Below are 19,094 nucleotides of genomic sequence, written 5' to 3' on the forward strand. Positions count from 1 at the left end.
GGGGTGTGAGCGGCTTAAGGTATTATTAGTATGGGCATGGACTGAGCTCATTTGGGGCCCACTAAGAGCCAGTGTGGTACAGGAAAGAGTGTGGGCTTGGAAACAGAAACCTGGGTCTCAGATTCTGGCTCCTATGGCAAGGCTGTGGGACCTTGGGGAAGTTACTTGACATCCCAGGGCCTCACCTTCCTATTACTGAGGGTTAATTGGAGTTCATGTCTTATTCATCCCTGCCCAGTGCTTCCCAGAGTATTTTGGCTCATGATAGCTATTCCATAAAAATTGGTTTAATAAATAGGTGTCACACTAGTTTGTTGAATGAATGAATGGACATAGCAGTATAGCTAATTTGCAGGATATTGAGATGAGTAAATCATGTATATAGAAATGCTAACATAGTACCTGACATATTGTAGGCATTTCTTGCTATTATTTTTATATCATCAAATACTTGGTAGCAAGTATGGGAATGTGAGTTATGGAAACTGTATCAGCTACACAGGGGGAGGATCTGCACTCAGTGAGGGTGGAGCTAGGCATGGCGGGGAGCCAGGTGAACTCCCAGGGAATGGACAGGACGCCATGATGGGAGGGAGACCCGGCAACAGAAGCCTCTCAATTGCTGCCGTTTGCAGGACTGAGCCCGCAGAGATGACAGGCAGGAGAGGGGAGCCATTCGAGGAATGAGAAGTAGATTAGCTCAGTGATTGTAGGATCAGGGAGAACAATGCTTCTCCACCAGGTCAGTTGACCTGGCTCATTGAAACCTCCCTATAAGTTCATGACTTTCAAAATGGGGCACAGGACTGCTCTGCGGAGGGGCTGCCTATCCCACTTTTGGAAATTGTGCCAACTCACGATTACAGGAATGCGTCCTGGCCATAGGGGCTGCCCTTCTATCATTGTCTCTCCCGGGCATGATCTCTGCAGTTGCCTTAGATGTTTAGGCAAGAAATTATGCACCTCATCATTTCAGTTCTGGAACACGAAGCACGTAGGTACTCAGATGCTTCCTTGGATGTCCTGGGATGATGAAAGGAAGTGTAGTGACAGGATTTGAGGGCTGCCCTTACTGCTTTCCTAGTAACTAAGATTTAAGCACAAAAATACCTATGTGTATATTTTTAACATTTGGTATTTTAAAATGAAGAATAGTCTTTGGGATATCACTCTTCAGTCTTCAAAAAGAATAGCAGTTTTTCATGTTCTTCACCCAACGTTAAAAATAACTGATACTTGCCCCTTAGATGGGGATGGCAAGATGCAACCTCGGAACCTTTTCTGATCCTCAGCTTCGGGGCACTACGCTAATGGTCATGTGCTACTTGCCATCTAGGTTTGGGGGGTGTGTAGCTCTTTACAAATTTCATCACTATACTATTCTTCAGTGCAGAAAACAATTCTTCTCATGTACTTGGGCACTTAATAAAAAGTAGCAAAATTAACGTAGACATGAATGACATGTTCTACCTCTCCCCCTACAAACGTTTTAAACAAAAGTTGGACATATTTTTGTACATTTTCTGTAATAAATTTTTATTACAGTAACGATACCCCATAGGTAAATGAAAGCCCTGCTTTGGAAAATTGTTTTTCTGGATACTCTGTAAGGTAGCTCAGGAAAGATAAGGATATACCATGGATTGTTTTTGGAAATTAGGATAATCCCTGCAAAAGCATTGTCTAAGCAGTGACTTTTTATCATGCCAGCACAGAGTAGGGTCAATACCCCTGGTTGTGTATTATAAGACAAGAATTACACTGATAAGGGGGTCACCATTTTGAAAATCACCACCATCGGCGTAATGTAAATCGCAGGCATTGGGTCAAGTGGAATTAATTTTCCTCTTCCTTCTTCAGTCTGTGGGACACATCAGAAACTCCCGGACTGTGTGAAAGCTACATTGTAGACTGAATGAAATCGGGCAGCACATGAGAATCACAAGTGCCTTAGATGCTGTGGGACTTGTGTGTTTCCAAGTGAGGTTTTCTAAAGGATATTCACTAGCGAATTTTTGTTACATTTCAGACTATTGCAGTGATGGCTGATCCAGTTGAATATATGTGATCTGATGAATGAAAGAATTGTAATTTTTTTGTGGTATTTTAGGAAAAGAAACTGCTTTGATTATAGTATGCCATGGTACACACGATTTTCTCCTTCCCCCCCTCCCTCCCTTCCCTCCTTCCTGCATTTCTTTCTTTTCTTTTCCTTCCTTCCTTCCTTCCTTCCTTCCTTCCTTCCTTCCGTCCTTCCTTCCGTCCTTCCTTCCGTCCTTCCTTCCTTCCCCCCTCCCTCCCTCCCTCCCTCCCTCCCTCTCTCTCTCTTTCTTCCTTCCCTCCCTCCCTTCCTTCCTTCCTTCTATATCATAAAGGGTTTAAATAGACCCTAAGTTGTGATTAGATTTTAAAATCACTTTTTAATGTAGAAATAATTTTAAAATCAGGAGCCACCTTAAATTAGTTTTGGGATAAAGCAGAAACATAAACAAATTAAAAAACATTAATATGTAAAATTAAAAAAAAATTTGTACACTTCCGCCACCAGGATACAACTCTTCATTTTTCCTAGCACCCTCAAGCCTTGCACTATCTACATCAGCCATTTCAGTTGTGATCTTTATTAAACACTTCACTTTAATTTTGCATTTTCATATAATATTATATCCTAAGCACTTAAAATATTTAGACAGGTACAACTTTATAACTACTTAATTTTAGAAAACAATGTTTATTAACATGAGAGAGCACTTACTGAATTCTTATTGGGTTGTTTCCCCCTTTATTTTAGAGAATACTAGCAGGAACGTCGTAGTAGTTTTTTATGTACATATGTATTTATTTATCGGAGTGAGAGAGCACAAGAAGGGGCAGAGGCAGAGGGAGAAGCAGGCTTCCCGCGGAGCAGGGAGCCCGACGCGGGGCTCGATCCCAGGACCCTGGGATCACGACCTGAGCCGAAGGCAGACGCTTCACGACTGAGCCACCCAGGCGCCCCTAAGGAACGTCGTAATAGTTAACGTTTATCAAGTGCTTATTCAGCCACCCTTTTAAAGTACATGACATCTTTGAACCTTAACTTTCTTATCTATGAAACGGGAATAATACTTAGCAGTTTTATGATAAAATACACACAAAGGGCTTAGCTTGGGGCCTAGCGCAACACAAGAGCTCAGCAAAGGGATTGTCACTAGGAACCTTAACATCGTTAGCAACACTAAGTCTTTTGTTCTTACGCTGGAGGTCACATTCTTTGGGATTTCCTTTTGGTTTTCCCAAGATTGGGATCTGCCTCTGAGTGCCGACAGCACTACTGAAATGGCCTTTTAACGATTCCATTGTAATTGTCTGTTTTCTTGTCTCAGTGACCTGCTGGATGGTATACTCTTAAAGGCAGGGACTTTCTGTCCTTGCTTGTTGTTGTATCCCCAGGACCTTCATTGTGATGGTGCATAGTGGTAGAGGCCGGGTCAGGTTTTGTCCAATGAATTACTGCATGAAAATGTGGTTTATTTAATTAAAACTTTGCATCTGCATGGATTTGTGACAACAGAGTGAGATTGCCTTGAGACTTAGGGCATGGTCACACAGTGTCTTCTCTTACAGTCCACCGATGTCTGTGAACAGATCTTGAGAGTGGTGAGTAGGTCCAGTCGGCTGGAGGAGTTGGTGTTGGAAAACGCCGGGCTCAGAACGTGAGTATTGTCCTGAATGTACGAATATGTGGCTTAAAAGCTTCCTGCCATTTCCTCTAAAATTAATATATAGGTTTTTTTTTTTTTTTAAAGAGATTGAGGCACTCACATATAAAGTATAATGTTTTCGCTTAAAAAAAAAAATAAAGGATCCCTGTGCTCCCCATCATCACAAAGATCAAGGATTTTATAACATCCTCTGTGGTCTGGTCACTGGATGTTTTCAAGGGAGCCCGGAATGGTGGTTAGGACAGTGGGTCCTGAGCCAGATGCCTTATGGCCTTGGGCGAATTGCTGCACTTCTGAGCCTCACTCTCTTTATCTTTAAGATGGAGAACACAATAGCACCTACCTTATAGAATGATGGCTGCGAGAAGTAAATTTATGTAAAATCCTTAGAAAAGTAGCTTTCATATTATAGATGCTCTGTGTTAGCTCTTAGGAATATCATTCATGGTAGTCCTGATAATAACATATTTCCCATTTTGCTTAGATCTGTTTTATGTGTTTCTCTCTCTTTCCAAATCCATACTTAACCTTGTTCAGTAGTTGGGAATGGCTCGGTCGGCGGTGCCCAAGCCTCACGTGCAGTTCAAATCTGCCAGAACAAAGACTTTACTGCTCCTAAGTGAGGGGGGTTGACAGCTTCATAATCATAGCACTTAGTGTGTTATTTTAAGTACAACATACCTAAAATAGTGATTTTGAATTTTTGTTAAAACATAATGGTAGCAATCGTAGCCTTTAAACTCAATAATTAGGGCAATCAGTTTTGCATTTGTGAGTATTGTGCGAAGTGAGATAGGGTGAACAGCCGATTGCCGTTTCCATGAGAAGCAGGTTCAGTTCAGGATTTTTTTTTAAGTTATGGAGGGACTAAGTAATACTATTTTAAAGGGGCAATTATATATTTTCTTTTTGCTTTTGAATGAGGTTTTGGCTAATGAAAATGAACCACATTTTGGCTATGGGTTTACAGATTTCTCTAATGAGGATATATACTTAGACTTGTGTATACAGACTAGATAGGGTGTTAACGAATGTATGGTAAGTAGATTAATATTGTAAAGAAAGGTTTTCTTTTTTCAGATTTCACTCTAGCTTTTCTAGCTGTCAAACTTTTATTTGAGCAGTATTGCATTTTGTGTTCTTTAATCTTACTGTTTTGTTTACTTGCAGAGATTTTGCCCAAAAACTGGCCAGTGCTCTAGCGCATAATCCCAACTCAGGACTCCACACAATTAACCTTGCTGGCAACCCACTGGAGGATCGAGGTATTGTAGCAATTCATGTGATCACTGAGGCCAGAATTGTAAGAGCGTTCGGCAATTTTTGTGCGGCCACCCCCAGGGAATGGCGTCAAGCTCACTTCTAATTATTTAATAAATGCTACTGATGCTTTGCTGGCTTCTAGGTTTTTCTACCCTTTGATGAAAATACTGGTGCTAAAATTCATTCTCTAATCAACTTCTTTTGAAGAGATACAAACAGAATGGAGGATATTATTTTTAAACTGCCGTATTAGTTCTTTATGACTGCGTAACAAATTACCGTCCACACGGCAGGGGGATGTGTTACCGGACAGTTTCCTTCGGTCGGTAGCCTGGGCGCAGGTTCGCTGGGCTGTCTACTCAGTCTCTCGAGACTGAAGTCAAGTTGTCAGCTGCGGCTGTGATCTTGTGTGACCTGATGTATTCAAGCTTGCTGGTTGTTGGCAGAATGAATGTCCTTGGGTCTGTAGGACAGAGGTCGTATATTCTCACTGCCTCTCATCGGGGACCACTCCCAGCACCTGGTCTGTGCTCAGGTCCTTACCACACAGCCTCTCCTCTCACTACGTCCCAGTTTGTTTTGTGCTTGAGGCAGTAAGGAGCATGTCTCTTGGATACTTACCTCTCTTTTAATTAGAGCACCTGATTAGGTCAGGCCCACCCAGGACAGTCTCCCCTTTTGATGAACTCAAAGTCAACTGAATAGTAGCACAGTCCCATTAGCGATGTGTCATATGCTCGTCAGTCTGCCCCACACACTCAAGGAAATTATACAGGGCATGTATACTGGGGGAAGGAATCTTGGGGATCATCTTACTATTCTGTGTACCACATGTATCTTTTAATATTTAACAAGATTTGAACATGGGGATTGGGAGAAAATGAAGGACTGGAGTTCACGATGAGGCAGAAGAAGGTTTCGTTGAAAGTGTGTGGGCAAAGGGCAGAGTCAGTAGGTTTAGAATGTGAAACTTTAAACATTTGAATTCTCAGTAGGGGAACGTTGGTGGATGTGGCTTAAGAAGAAATAGCTTTATCTCTAGAGAGAATATTTTGTTTTCATTATCTGTTGCAAATGTTTTCTAGCATTGTTGAATAAAAGCCTTTCATCTTGTAATGTTATATATTTGATGAGGATTAAACTGAGCTGAAGGTACTGATAGAGACAGTTCTGCTTTGTGTTCCTGACAGAGAGACTGTTCTTCATTGAAAAGGATACCCACCCATGTGGTATTCAAGCCAAAAATAAAGAGCAATTTCCTAGCATATAAAGTAGTGAATCTAAAAGAAGTTTGAGACTGAATTAGAAAACTAGATCACATGAAAATCATCCTCATGGAATCAACCACAGCTGAAAATCGTGGATGCATATCCCTGAAATAGGAGTTTCTTTGGGGGCATAGGAATTTCTTTAGGAAAAACTGATGTTGTCTCTATTAGCCAACTGCTAGAAAGTGATGAATATGACAAGTGGAAATATACACGGAGATTACCTTTTATAGATAGGACGGCAGTTTCTGCTTTGTTTTTTAAAATGGGAGGGACCCAAACATATTCATCTACTGACTGGACAGACTCCGTGGAGGGAGGTAGGTGCTGGAGGCAAATCCTTAAGGATGTAAACCCAGAATGCAGTAGGCCAGGGGATGGGAAACGCAAACTCACACCACAGTGAGATACCACTTCACAACCAGTATGGGTATGATCAAAATAAGTGTTGGAGAGGACGTGGGAAATGGGGACACAGGCCTTACTGGTGCGAATGTAAAATGGTGCAGCCACTTTGCAAACTGGTTAGACAGTTTCTTAAAAAGCCAAACACAAATTGGGGTGCTTGGGTGGTGCAGGCGGTGAAGCGTCCGACTCTTGGTTTTGGCTCAGCTCGTGGTCTCGGGGTTGTGGAGTCGAGCCCCGAGTTGGGCTCTGTGCTCTGTACGGAGTCTGCTTCAGACACTCTCTCCCTCTCCCTCTGCCTCTGCCCCTCCTTTTCCCCCCCTACCCCCACATGTGCGCGCATGCTCTCTCTCTCTCTCTCAAATAAATAAATCTTAAAAAAAAAAAAAAATAAAGCTAAACACAGATTTGCCACACAACCCAGCAGTTGCACTCCTAGGTATCACTGAAGATGAATGGAGCCTACGTTCACACACAGACGTGTGAATGAATGTTTACAGCAGGAGTCTTCATAGTAGCCAAACCGTGGAGACCGAACCGTGGAGGCAGATGAAGGGCTGATCCACACTACGACGTGGTGGGACTTCAGAAACCTTATGGCAGGTGAAAGAAGCCAGACCTGCAAGACCACACAGTTTGAGTTTGGGAGCTTGGAAGGAAGTGTGAGGCCCTTTGTCTCATTGTGAGACAATGTGAACCTCGTGTGCTCTGAGGGGCAGCCGTACTGGACCCTCAGACGCTTCCCTCAGACCCTCGTCTTTGGTTTAAACTTCTTAGCTGGTTCTTGCTTCGTTCTGGTGCATTCTAATTAGATGCAGACATTTCTCCTCCACCCGCTTCCTTTTCGTCCCTGCTCCCTGTTCCTCATCCCCCCCCCCCCCAGCATCCTCAGACCTTGGACGTAATCAGTATTTCGTTTATGTTGAATTTGATTTCATCTTAATTCTCTTCTGTAGCTTTTTAATTGCATTGAACATCATGGCAAAGTTGAGAGAGATTTCTTTTCTGTCAGAACATGGGCTCAAAGAGGATGTTTCCAGGCTTTCGTTCTCCACATTCCTACCTCTGAGACCTAATTTGATGTCTTTTCATCTCCCTGCAGTCCATTCACAGGAGCTAAAATCCCAGATCATTACAAGGATATTTTCCTCAACATTGTGTGCACATACTGACTCTCCAATACGGTGTCTGCTCACCTACACTCAGTTTTTGACACTCCTGAAAATGTTTTCTCAAGCTGAGACTTTCCTCGTTCCAGCCCCTTCTAGATTCATTCACTGATATATTTGCCAGTGTTCTTGGACAACTGCCAACACCCATATTTCCTACCTTCACTCTTGAGGCTGAGCCTCCTGAACACAAATTCTGTATAGGTTTTATTTATTTAAAAAAAATTTTTTTTTTAAATTCAGGCTAAATATCTGAAGATGTTTGGTAGTTTTTCTGCTTATGGATGGAAATTCCACAAGAAATCCAACTAAGTGTAAAATATTTGTAAGAATTTCAATCCAGGCAGAATATTCCATGATCTTTGTTTCTAAGCTGTTCAGTGACTGTATTTTATGTTTGAAAACAGTAAAAAGCGTGGGGAAAGAATTTATAATTGAATCGTAGGGTATATAAAAGAGCAAGGAAACTCAAGGAAACACAAGACCATTTAGCAGCCCAGAATTCTGAGGAATTTCAACACCAAATGGAATTTGATTTTGTACTTGAACCATTCACTCAGGGACTTACTTGGAAACTCTCAGCAGGTTTGGCTCCTTGCTTTGTGATATGAATGTTAATGCAGCAAATTCCTGTTATTTACTGCTCAGTCTCCTTGTCACACTTCTGAACAAAGGACAGACAGCCTTCTATTGTCGAGGGGCTCGTGGGGAAGGAGGTTAAGGTATGAATTAGTAAGCAGGGTGTAGTGTGTATGAGTGGTGGTGCAGGTGTTGGGTGCCCTGCTTTCTCTCTCGTGCAGAAGAGACACATAGGCAGGGAAAAGACCACACACATGCACAAGCTCTTCTTCTTCTGGTTGGGGGTCCAAGGCTGTTCCCTGGCTTGCTCTCGGAGCTCTGTCCTGATGTGTTTTCAGATTGCAGGTCAAGACCCATTAGCAGGTCATGAGATCAGTTTCATAGCTCTTGACAAGCATTTGAACAAAGAAGAGGAATGGGACGCCTGGGTGTCTCCCTCGGTCATCGGCCAACTCGCCATCTCGGCTCAGGTCTTGATCTCACAGTGGTGAGTTCAAGCTCCTGCGTTAGGCTCTGTGCTGGGTGTGGAGCCTACTTTAAACAAAAAAAAAAAAAAAAAAAGGGAAGAAGAAGGAGTAGAACAGAATAGAAAATATCGGGGGCACCTGGGTGGCTCAGTCAGTTAAGTATCTGCCTTCAGCTCAGGTCATGATCCCAGGGTCCTGGGATCGAGTCCTGCCTCGGGCTCCCTCCTTAGCGGGCGGGGGGTCTTCTTCTCCCTCTGCCCCCGTTCCCCAATCGTGCTCACTCTCACTCTCAAATTAATAAAATCTTTTTAAAAAAGAATAGAAAATATCAGAGTGCATTTGTTTGGGAAAACTTTGGTTTTACTTTCCTAATACGTATGTGTGTACGTATTTTTGTACGAGGTTCCTTCACTGTGATGTCAAATCTGTTTCTTTATGTGGGTCGCGGTAGAAAAGGCTTAAGAATCTCTGCTCCAGCTCAACTTGGTCCACTTTCTGTGCTCGATCCTCAGGCTGCCCCAGTGTTGGAACCACAGTGTTCTCGGTCACTTCCTTGTGACCAACCCTTTGGATCCGGCATGACTTTTTGGATAATAGTTGAGTATTTTTGGAGAACGCCGCTCTCCCCTCTCTCTGCGCCTTCCACATGCTTGGCTTCCTTAACCCTACCAGCCCCTGTTCTCTCCTTCCCAGTCGTCCTTCCCCGTTCCCCTTGTTTTTATGGTCTCAGCCTTGTCAGGAATGTCTGTCCATTTCCTCCCCTCACTTTGTTCTAAGTTGGATTATTTTGTTTAAAGATGATTTAGAATGCTGTCTCAGAATGTTTTTCTTTTGGAAATGTTGACCTGAAGTACCCAGATTTTTTTTTTTTTTTCTGACCATCTGGTTTGATCTCAATAAGACAAGAGAAACAAATTCTAGAATTGCCGCTTAACTTTTTTTTGGTGCTTTCTGTCTTTCATATCTGCCAACGTGTACCAGTGGGTTCTGGAGTCAAAATACTCAAGTTCAGTTCTGGGCTTTGCCACTTTCTAGTTGAGTTTCCTGGGACAAGTTACCTAACTTCTGCGTTTGTTTCCTCATCTTTATTTTTTAAATTTTAATTCTAGTAGAATTAACATATAGTGTTATATTAGTTTCAAGTGTGCAATACAGTGATTAAACAATTCTATACATTACTCAGTGCTCAGAAAGCTACAGGGACTCTAGTTTGTTCATCTTTAAAATAATAATAGTACTGACCACATAAAGGTGTTCTCAGGACTAAATGAGATAATACACAGAAAAGGACAAGAAGAGCCTGTCACATGCTGTGCACTCAGTCAGTGTAAGCTTTCACTACCTTGTTTGATTCATACAATAGCCTTGTGGAGTAAAATCATGCAAATGTTACTCTCTTTTTGTGAATGAGGAAGCTGTGTGTTTACATGATTTGGACACAGCTTGCAGAGGCCTACCTGAGATCTCTTGTTGAGGCTTCTGTCTAGGATTTCCTAACTATCAGCCAACCAATCCATCGGTCAGTCAGTCCTCCTGTGGTTGTGATTTTCTGCTTTGGCTCTCTAGATTTCCTTGGGAAGTGGAAGGAAAGGATTTTATGCCTGCTTTTTGAAAAACATTGGCTTATTCCATAGCATGTCAGTAAATTTTTTTAATTGCTCTAATATTTCAAGATACCAGGTTTGGGTGTAACAGCTCTAAAACAGAAGGTTCTTTTCTTCAGAGTCATGATTTCAACCGTATTTAATTGATATTTTTAAGGTGACACAGGATAAAACAATTTTTAAAAACTGCCTACCTTTGGATTTTAGGGCATTCGAAAGTTCGGTGTGCTGACTCCATTTTTTTCCACTGGTCTTTTTTTTTTCCTTTAATTTTATTTTATTATGTTATGTTAATCACCATACATTACATCGTTAGTTTTTGATGTAGTGTTCCATGATTCATTGTTTGCATATAACACCCAGTGCTCCATTTAGTACGTGCCTTCTTTAATACCCATCACCAAGCTAACCCGTCCCTCCACCCCCAGCCCCTAGAATCCTCAGTTTGATTCTCAGAGTTCATAGTCTCTCATGGTTCATCTCCCCCTCCAATTTCCTGTGTGTTTACATGATTTGTAACCCTGAAGTACCCAGATTTTTTTTTAAATGTAACATCATTCTTCCCTTCCTGCTATCTTCTTCTTTTTTTTTTTTTTTTTAACATATAATGTATTATTTGTTTCAGAGGTACAGGTCTGTGATTCAACAGTATTACACAGTTCACAGCGCTCACCATAGCACATACCCTCCCCAATGTCTATCACCCAGCCACCCCATCCCTCCCACCCCCCCACCACTCTAGCAACCCTCAGTTTGTTTCCAGAGATTAAGAATTCCTCATATCAGCGAGGTCATATGATACATGTCTTTCTCTGATTGACTTAGTTCGCTCAGCATAACACCCTCCAGTTCCATCCACGTCATTGTAATTGGCAAGATCTCATTCCTTTTGATGGCTGCATAATATTCCATTGTGCATATATACCACATCTTCTTTATACATTCATCTGTCGATGGACATCTTGGCTCTTTCCACAGTTTGGCTGTTGTGGACATTGGTGCTATAAACATTGCGGTGCACGTACCCCTTCGGATCCCTACATTTGTATCTTTGGGGTAAATACCCAGTAGTCCACTGGTCTTTTTATTCCTATATTCCTCATTCTTGAATCTTTTCTCCTCAGCCTTATTTTTGAAATGGAAATGTCCCACCAGATTTTGTTTATTCACATTTCTTAGTGTGTCTGAACTTTCCAGAGAAGCCATAGGAATTAGAGAAATCTGAAGATTTTAACTGTTACCTATGTTCCGACACCCACCATGTTCAAATCTATATGCTTTCTAACAGAAAAGAAAGATGCCTTTTGTTTACCCACATCCTGTTGCTAGAACCATGTGCAGAATTTTAAGCTGTTGATATTGATGCCTTCAGTTAACAAGGACCTCCTTAAACCTCTTTGTCTAGCTTGTGTATCATACTGGATTGTCGAATATCCAAGTGTTAGAATTTTATGTGATGTTATCATAGGCTTTTAAATTCATGCATGATTAATAGGTTAAATGTGCAATGTCAAATTTCATTTCTTTGTAAGTTAACATCAGATGGCAAATTATACTACTAAACATTTTGTAAGTACTTTTTTTATTAGGCATAAATATTTTGAAGCCGAGGAAGCCATAATAGTTTTGTTTTGAAAGGAGAAATAAAAACTAAACCATTTTTCCTTCTAGATTGGACACATACTTAAATAAAAATCACAAGAAGGGTAATCCATTTAGTAAAGTCTCCAAAGGAAAGCGTCTAGTGATAAATTCTGTTTTAATTCACAGCTCTGAAGGCTATGTTTTGCTTTATTTGGGGGGCAGAATTAAAGAGTTTTGGCCAAAAGTTAAAAAGTCTTTTCTTAGCCTTTGTAGGGAGATGTTTTCTCGACGATCGGTTTTTTTCCCTGGCAGTATTGAGTAAATGGCTCCAGAAAGTACCAGGCAGGTTAATTTTTTTGGTTTTTTTTTTTTTTTTTTTTTGAGATTTTGGCTGCCAGCCACTGTCAATTTATTCATGTTGCCAAGACCGCGTTTCTAAAGTCTGCCAGAAAGGAAAAGGACCCTTTGTGTAATAATCTGTTACCTTTTCTCAAAGATCAGCAAAAGTATGCAATCACAATGATGTACACCTGAAACCAAGAGGATACTCTATGTCAATTATACTGTGACGAAAAAAATCAATTTAGTGCTTTTATTTAAGAAAAAATGAACAGTACTGACCCCATTTATGCCTTTTATTGTGTTAGCACTTAGCAAGCGTGTTTCTTTAAAGAAGAAATGTAATATATTTATGGCTTGTGGATGCCTAGGAAATCAAAATATTTTGTCAAGAAAGAAAGAAACTAAATAGTTTCGTCGGAAATTTGGTAAAAAGTGCTTGAAACAGACTGTCTTGTGTCTGTGTCTTTAGTCCACTTTACTTTTTATCCTCTCTACGTTTTTCCCACTTTTTTTCTTTGAAGTAAATTATCAAGCATGACTTTATTCATTTTTATTCTAACTCAGGAGCTTCGCTTTTTATTATTTCATTTATGGTGTGATCATTCAATTTCCAGAGAAAAATAGTGCTGGGTTGTTCACTCCTTTTTGTCTTCCTTCCTTGTTTAAAGATAGTTGATGATCAAGGAAGGAAGGAATGCGTGGGTGTTGTCACCAGCGTCATTAAATAATTGTTCCATTCTAGCCTTACATCTGGTTATAGGCATTTATGGTTTTATGTGGTGTATGTAACAGGTATGTCTGACACAAAAGAAATTAGTGAAAATGTAAAAATTGTCATTTTCTCAACAAAGCTAAACAACTCAAGTCAATCTGAGCACAACAAATTTGAGGTTGAGTGGTAGGTTTTAACTTTGATCTAACAGATTTTCAGCATAATTTGAAGACATGGGTTATAGGTTTGGGGATTTTTTTTTTTTTAAACATTGTCATAACATATGCTTTGCTAGGAAAAACACGATATAAAAGAATTGGTCCAGAGTAGGCAGTGATAACTCATCAAAACTCAAAAGCGAGAATCTGGTATCCTTCCCAATTCCATACCTAAGTTTTGAAAAAGATTTATTTATTTTTTTTAAAGCAGTTCTAGGTTCACAGCAAAATTGAGAGGAAGATAAAGAGATTTCCCGTATCCTTCCTGCCCCCACCGAGGTACAGCCTTCCTCACTATCAGTGACCCCCACCCGAGGGGTACACTTATGACCGTTGATGAACCTACACGGACACCTCATCATCACCCCAAGTCCATAGTTTTCATTAGGATTCACTCTTGGTGTACATTCTACAGGTCCGGACAAATGCGCAGTGACACATAAGCACCCTCTTAGTATCATAGGGGATTTTCACTGTCCTAAAAATCGTCCGCTGCCTATTCATCCCTCTTCCGCTCCCAACCCCCTCATCCTCCAACCCTGGCAATCACTGATCTTTCTGCTGTCTCCATAGTTTTGACTTTCCAAGAATTTCATATAGTTTTTAACTCCCTTGGATAAGTACCAAGGAGTGTAATTGCTGGATCACATGTTAATGTATGTTAACTTTTGTAAGAAGCCACCAGACTGTCTTCCAAAGTGGCTGTGCTACTTTGCATTCCCACCAGCCATGAATGAGAGGTCCTGTTGTGAGAGTCCCTTGCCACCATTTGATGTTGCCCCTGTTCTAGATTTTGGCCATCCTCATAGGTGGGTAGTGGTATCTTGTTGTTACATAATTTGCATTTGCTTGAGGACATAGGGTGTGGAGCATTTTTTCATATGTTTATTTGCCATCTGTGTATTTTCTTTGCTGAGAGTTTTGTTAAGGTCTTTGGCTTTTTTTCAGTTGGCTTGTTTATTGTTGAATTTTAAGAGTTCTTTGTATATTTTGAGTATCAGTCCTTGCAAACATTTCCTCCCAGTTCGTGGCTTGCCTTCTCATTCTCTTGACATTGCCTTTTGTAGAACAGAACATTTTAATTTTAATGAAGTCCAGCTTATCAGTTATGTCTTTCATGGATCGTGCCTTTGGTGTTCTGTCTAAAAAGGCATCACCATACCATGGCCATCTCCATTTTTCTCCTCTATTATCTCCCATGCCTAAATTTTTAGAAGTAAAATTTTTCATTGAAGTATAATGTACGTTCAGAAAACTTCACAAATACCAAGTTTATGTCTTCTTGGAGTTTTACCAAGTGAACACTCACCAAAATCACTACCGAGCTCGAGACAAGAATGTTACCAGCGCTGGGGCGCCTGGGTGGCTCAGTTGGTTAAGCGACTGCCTTCGGCTCAGGTCATGATCCTGGAGTCCCAGGATCGAGTCACACATCGGGCTCCCTGCTCAGCAGGGAGTCTGCTTCTCCCTCTGACCCTCTTCCCTCTCGCGCTATCTCTCATTCTCTTTCTCTCAAATAAATAAATAAAATCTTTAAAAAAAAAAGTTAAAAAAAAAAGAATGTTATCAGCACTTTACAATCTTCCCTAATGTTTTGCTCTAGTGATTTTCACCCTTGCCCTCTACCACCCAGAAAACATAATTACTATTCTGACTTCTGTTATGATAGGTTAGCTTTATTCTTGAACTTCATAAATAATAGCATTATATAGTGTATACTCTTTTATATTTGGCAACTTTTGCTTTAACTTGTGGAGAGGTTTTTAATAATGGGTTTATTTTCTTGAATAGATAGAAGACTGTTGAGATTATCTATTCTTACGTGAGTTTTGGTAAATTGTATTTTTCATAAGGAAATCTGTCCGTTTCTTCGAAAATGATACATTTTGACCTACAGAAAAAAAAATTTTAATACCCCTTAGTTATATCTGCAATGTCTGAAGGAGCTCTACTAGTATTTTTTTTCCATTTCTGATTTTGATAATTTGTTCCTTCTCTTTCTCTCTTTTTCTTTTTTTTTTTTTTTTAAACAGCGTTGCTGGGGCTTATTAATGTTATTAGTGTTTTTGAAGAACAGGATTTGTTAAATTTACTTATTTATTGGATGCTTTCTATTTAATAGATTTCTTCCCTTTGTTATCTTTTTTTCCCTCTCCTGTTTATGCGGATGGAGTGGGGATTAATTTGCTGCTTTTCTTTCAGATATCTTGAGATGGATACTTAGATAATTAGTTTCCAGCTTTTTTCAATTAACATAAGTATTTAGGACTATAGATTTCACTCTAAGCATGGCTCTAATTGTATCCCTAAAATGTTGATATCATAGTTTTAAAAAACTTAAATAGTATTTTTTGGACGCCTGGGTGGCTCAGTCGGTTAAGCGTCTGCCTTCGGCTCAGATCATGGTCTCAGGGTCGCGGGATCGAGCACCACATCGGGCTCCCTGTTCAGCGGGGAGCCTGCTTCTCCCTCTGCTGCTCCCCCTGCTTGTGCTCTCTCTCTCTCTCTGACAAATAAATAAAATCTTTTAAAAAAAATCAATAAATAAAATTTAAATAAAAATATTTTTAAGATTTCCATTGTGATTTTTCTTTTGGGGGAGCTCATTTGTTATTTGGAAATACATTGCTTATGTTCTAATGATTTGGGGATTTTCAAATTCTCTTTTTGCTACAATTCCTATATTAATTGCATATAGTGGTAGCAGTTGGAGAATATGCTTTGTGTAATTTCACAGCAGTTAAGGAACATCCTCTGTATTACTTGTTGAGACTTGCTTTTTGGCTCAGCCTATTGTCACTTTTGGTAAATAAAGGCTCCATGTGTACTTTGAAGACATATGTTCTTCAGTTATTACGTGTAGTGTTTTAAATATATCAAACATTTTTTATTGTGTTCTTGATATCATCTGTGTCTTTATGCCCTTTTTTGTTTGTTTTATCATCTGACAGAGATGTGTTTAAAAATCTCCCACTGTTGCGAGGTAGCACACACACACACACACACACACACACACACACATATAATGTATATAATATATGTATTTTCCTTTTGTTATCATTAGATTTACTTTATACATTTTGAGATTGTTATTCAGACCATACAGATTTAAAATCATTATATCTTCTTCGTTAATGAAATGTGTCACTTATCTCTTTGCCTCTTAAAATCTAACTTGTCTTACATTGTTGCAGATATACTAATTTTCTTTTGGTTAGTGTTTGCAGCATATATTTTTTTACATGCTTTTAGGTTCACTTCTGAACACATGTATTTCTAACTGTTTCTTGAAAGCACCTGATAATTTTGTTTAGATAATCCATTTTTGACTTGTTTTGAGTATTTAGTCAGTACATTTACATTTTTTTCAAAATTATCAGGATTTATTAATTTTTTAAATTTTATTATGTTAATCACCATACAGTATATCGTTCATTTTTGATGTAGTGTTCCATGATTCACTGTTTGTGCATAACACCCAGTGCTCCACGCAGAACGTGCCCTCCTTAATACCCATCACCAGGCTAACCCATCCCCCCACCCCCCCTCCCCTCTAGAACCCTCAGTTTGTTTCTCGGAGTCCATAGTCTCTCATGGTTCATCTCCTCCTCCGATTCCCCCCCTTCATTTTTCCCTTTCTACTATCTTTTTTTTTTCTTTTAACATATAACATATTATTTGTTTCAGAGGTACAAGTCTGTTATTGTAATTATTGATTTATTTTTATGGCAATCTACTATGTGTCTGTTTTCTTTGTTCTTTTTTCCTCCTTTTCTGCCTTTTGGATTAATTACATTTCTAAAATGACACCCTTTTCCCTGTGTCCCCATTAACTTACTAGTTGTACATTCTTTTACAAGAATCTATCAGCTAAATATCAGGCCTGCCCGTCTTTGTAATTAATGATACAGATTAGCATATTCACATCTCTAGAAATATTCACATAAACAAACCTGTTTGACATCATTTAATCCAGCGATTTTCAAACTTATTTGGGAAATGATATGAGGAGGTTAATAGGGGTTCTCAGAACCCCCACCGTCCTTGGGGAGACACCCAACTAGAGGTTTAGTGCTCTACCTCTACTCTACTACACTAGGTATTTCTTGATGAACTTTGATAAAATGTGTAGGGAATGTGGGGTTATATAATAGGGCAGCAACCAGCATGGTAGTTCCGTATCCGTGCATGGAGTTTGAGAATCAGTCTAGGAGACCATATGGTTAATATTGTTTCAGGAACCTTCCCAGGAACATGCCCCTGGAAAGGTGATAACTCACATGTAGCAGGAAGTTGGTTGAATGACCTATAGGAAGAGCGTACATTCATGTATTACTTATTTCTCCCAGTGAACAGTCTACACTCGTTGCAATCCTTGAGTGAGTAAGCTGGTGTTCACAGTCTCCCAGTCTGGTCATTAAATTTAGAGACTCTCTGGTTTTCAATACTGTGATTTTTCAAGTTACAAAACCTACCTTTAAGAAGTTAAACACACTCTGATGCTTTGTCTGAGGTTGTTAGCCATAAGCTAATTAAGTATTGGAATCCATGTGCTAAAAGCGAAGCTGTTATCTGAAGAGTTAACATTATACCGTTTTCTTGACAATAATTAAGTAGCATGCATCTGCTCACCCAGAAGAGTGATGAACTCATTAAGACACAGGTTAAAAAGAAGCAATTATATCACTCTTCCTAAGAGTATTTGCATTTGAAATAGGACTATAGAGGAGAGGGTAACACTTAAGTCCAAAGAAAAACATCTCTAATGGTAAAGTTTTTATATTGTTATGCTTAATTAAACAATCTTTCTTTTCTCCTATCCTTTAGGTAGGACAGAAAAAAAGGAGGTGTGATGGTAGATAATTAGAAAATAAAGTCTGACATTAGAAAAAAAATGATCACTTAAGTTGGAATCAAATTTAAGTTAATTTTCAGGCATTATAAAACAAATGCAATTCTGAGAAGTTGAACATTCTAATCTTTTTTTTTTTTTCCTTTCTCAGGTGTGTCCTCTTTAAGTATTCAATTTGCCAAACTCCCAAAGGGATTAAAGCATTTAAATTTATCTAAAACCTCATTATCACCTAAAGGTACAGTATGTGTTATTTACTTGATGTCTGTAATATTTCCGCTGCACCATGCTGCCTTGAATAGTTAGAAGTATTACTCAGTTATGTGTCTGCATATGTCTTACGGTCCTGTGAGCGCTACACAATGAAGAAGTGGTATAATTGGAATTCTGGTTGTGTCTAAAGTGAGATGCTTTCAGAGTAGAGCATAAGTATGTCATACGTTATTTAACTTTTTGACTTTGGGTGGAGGAGTGCTTACCTGTGCTCCCCCCCCCCCCCATCACACACACAGTCACGTGGATGGTCTCCTGCACAGAGAACTGGTGCACCTAACTGCCCAGTCTCTATCCTGCTCTGGAAATTGCCTTTGCTTCCCCAGCGTCTTTTCTGACTCCACTCACCCTTCTCTCATGTATCTGGTTGTTCAGTAAACCCTGTCCATTCTGTCATTGTGTTTTCACATCAGCACCCCTATAACACTTGAAATATCCCTGCGTGCGTTGTGCCTTTGTACATCCTTTGTATTCTGCTTGGAAAGTCTTTCTTTCATCCTGTAGGGTGAAACCTGCCTTCTTCCCCTCCTTCGTGTTTCTCTTTCCTGTGTGCGTGTCTCCTTGACTACTCACACCAAACACTTCCCGTTTGGTCACCAGATGTGTGGCGGTTTTTCCTCACACCCAGCAGTTCCCTGTGACACCAGCTGGGTG

General features: G+C 39.9%; 1 protein-coding gene across 5 annotated transcripts in view; it reads left to right on the top strand.

The window, feature by feature from the left end:
- CARMIL1 (capping protein regulator and myosin 1 linker 1) overlaps positions 1–19,094 on the top strand; it is a 312,830-nt gene that overhangs the window by 156,976 nt on the left and 136,760 nt on the right. For all 5 annotated transcript variants that reach the window (XM_028107424.2, XM_028107425.2, XM_028107427.2 and 2 more), the window contains exons 10-12: positions 3,607–3,695; positions 4,875–4,969; positions 18,319–18,405. In XM_028107424.2, coding sequence (XP_027963225.1) covers positions 3,607–3,695; positions 4,875–4,969; positions 18,319–18,405 — 271 coding nt within the window. The remainder of the gene's footprint in view (positions 1–3,606; positions 3,696–4,874; positions 4,970–18,318; positions 18,406–19,094) is intronic.

Source organism: Eumetopias jubatus, unplaced genomic scaffold, assembly GCF_037043125.1.
Source record: "Eumetopias jubatus isolate StellerSeaLion01/CBP00866 unplaced genomic scaffold, mEumJub1_p1.0 scaffold_6, whole genome shotgun sequence".
Taxonomy (NCBI): domain Eukaryota; kingdom Metazoa; phylum Chordata; class Mammalia; order Carnivora; family Otariidae; genus Eumetopias; species Eumetopias jubatus.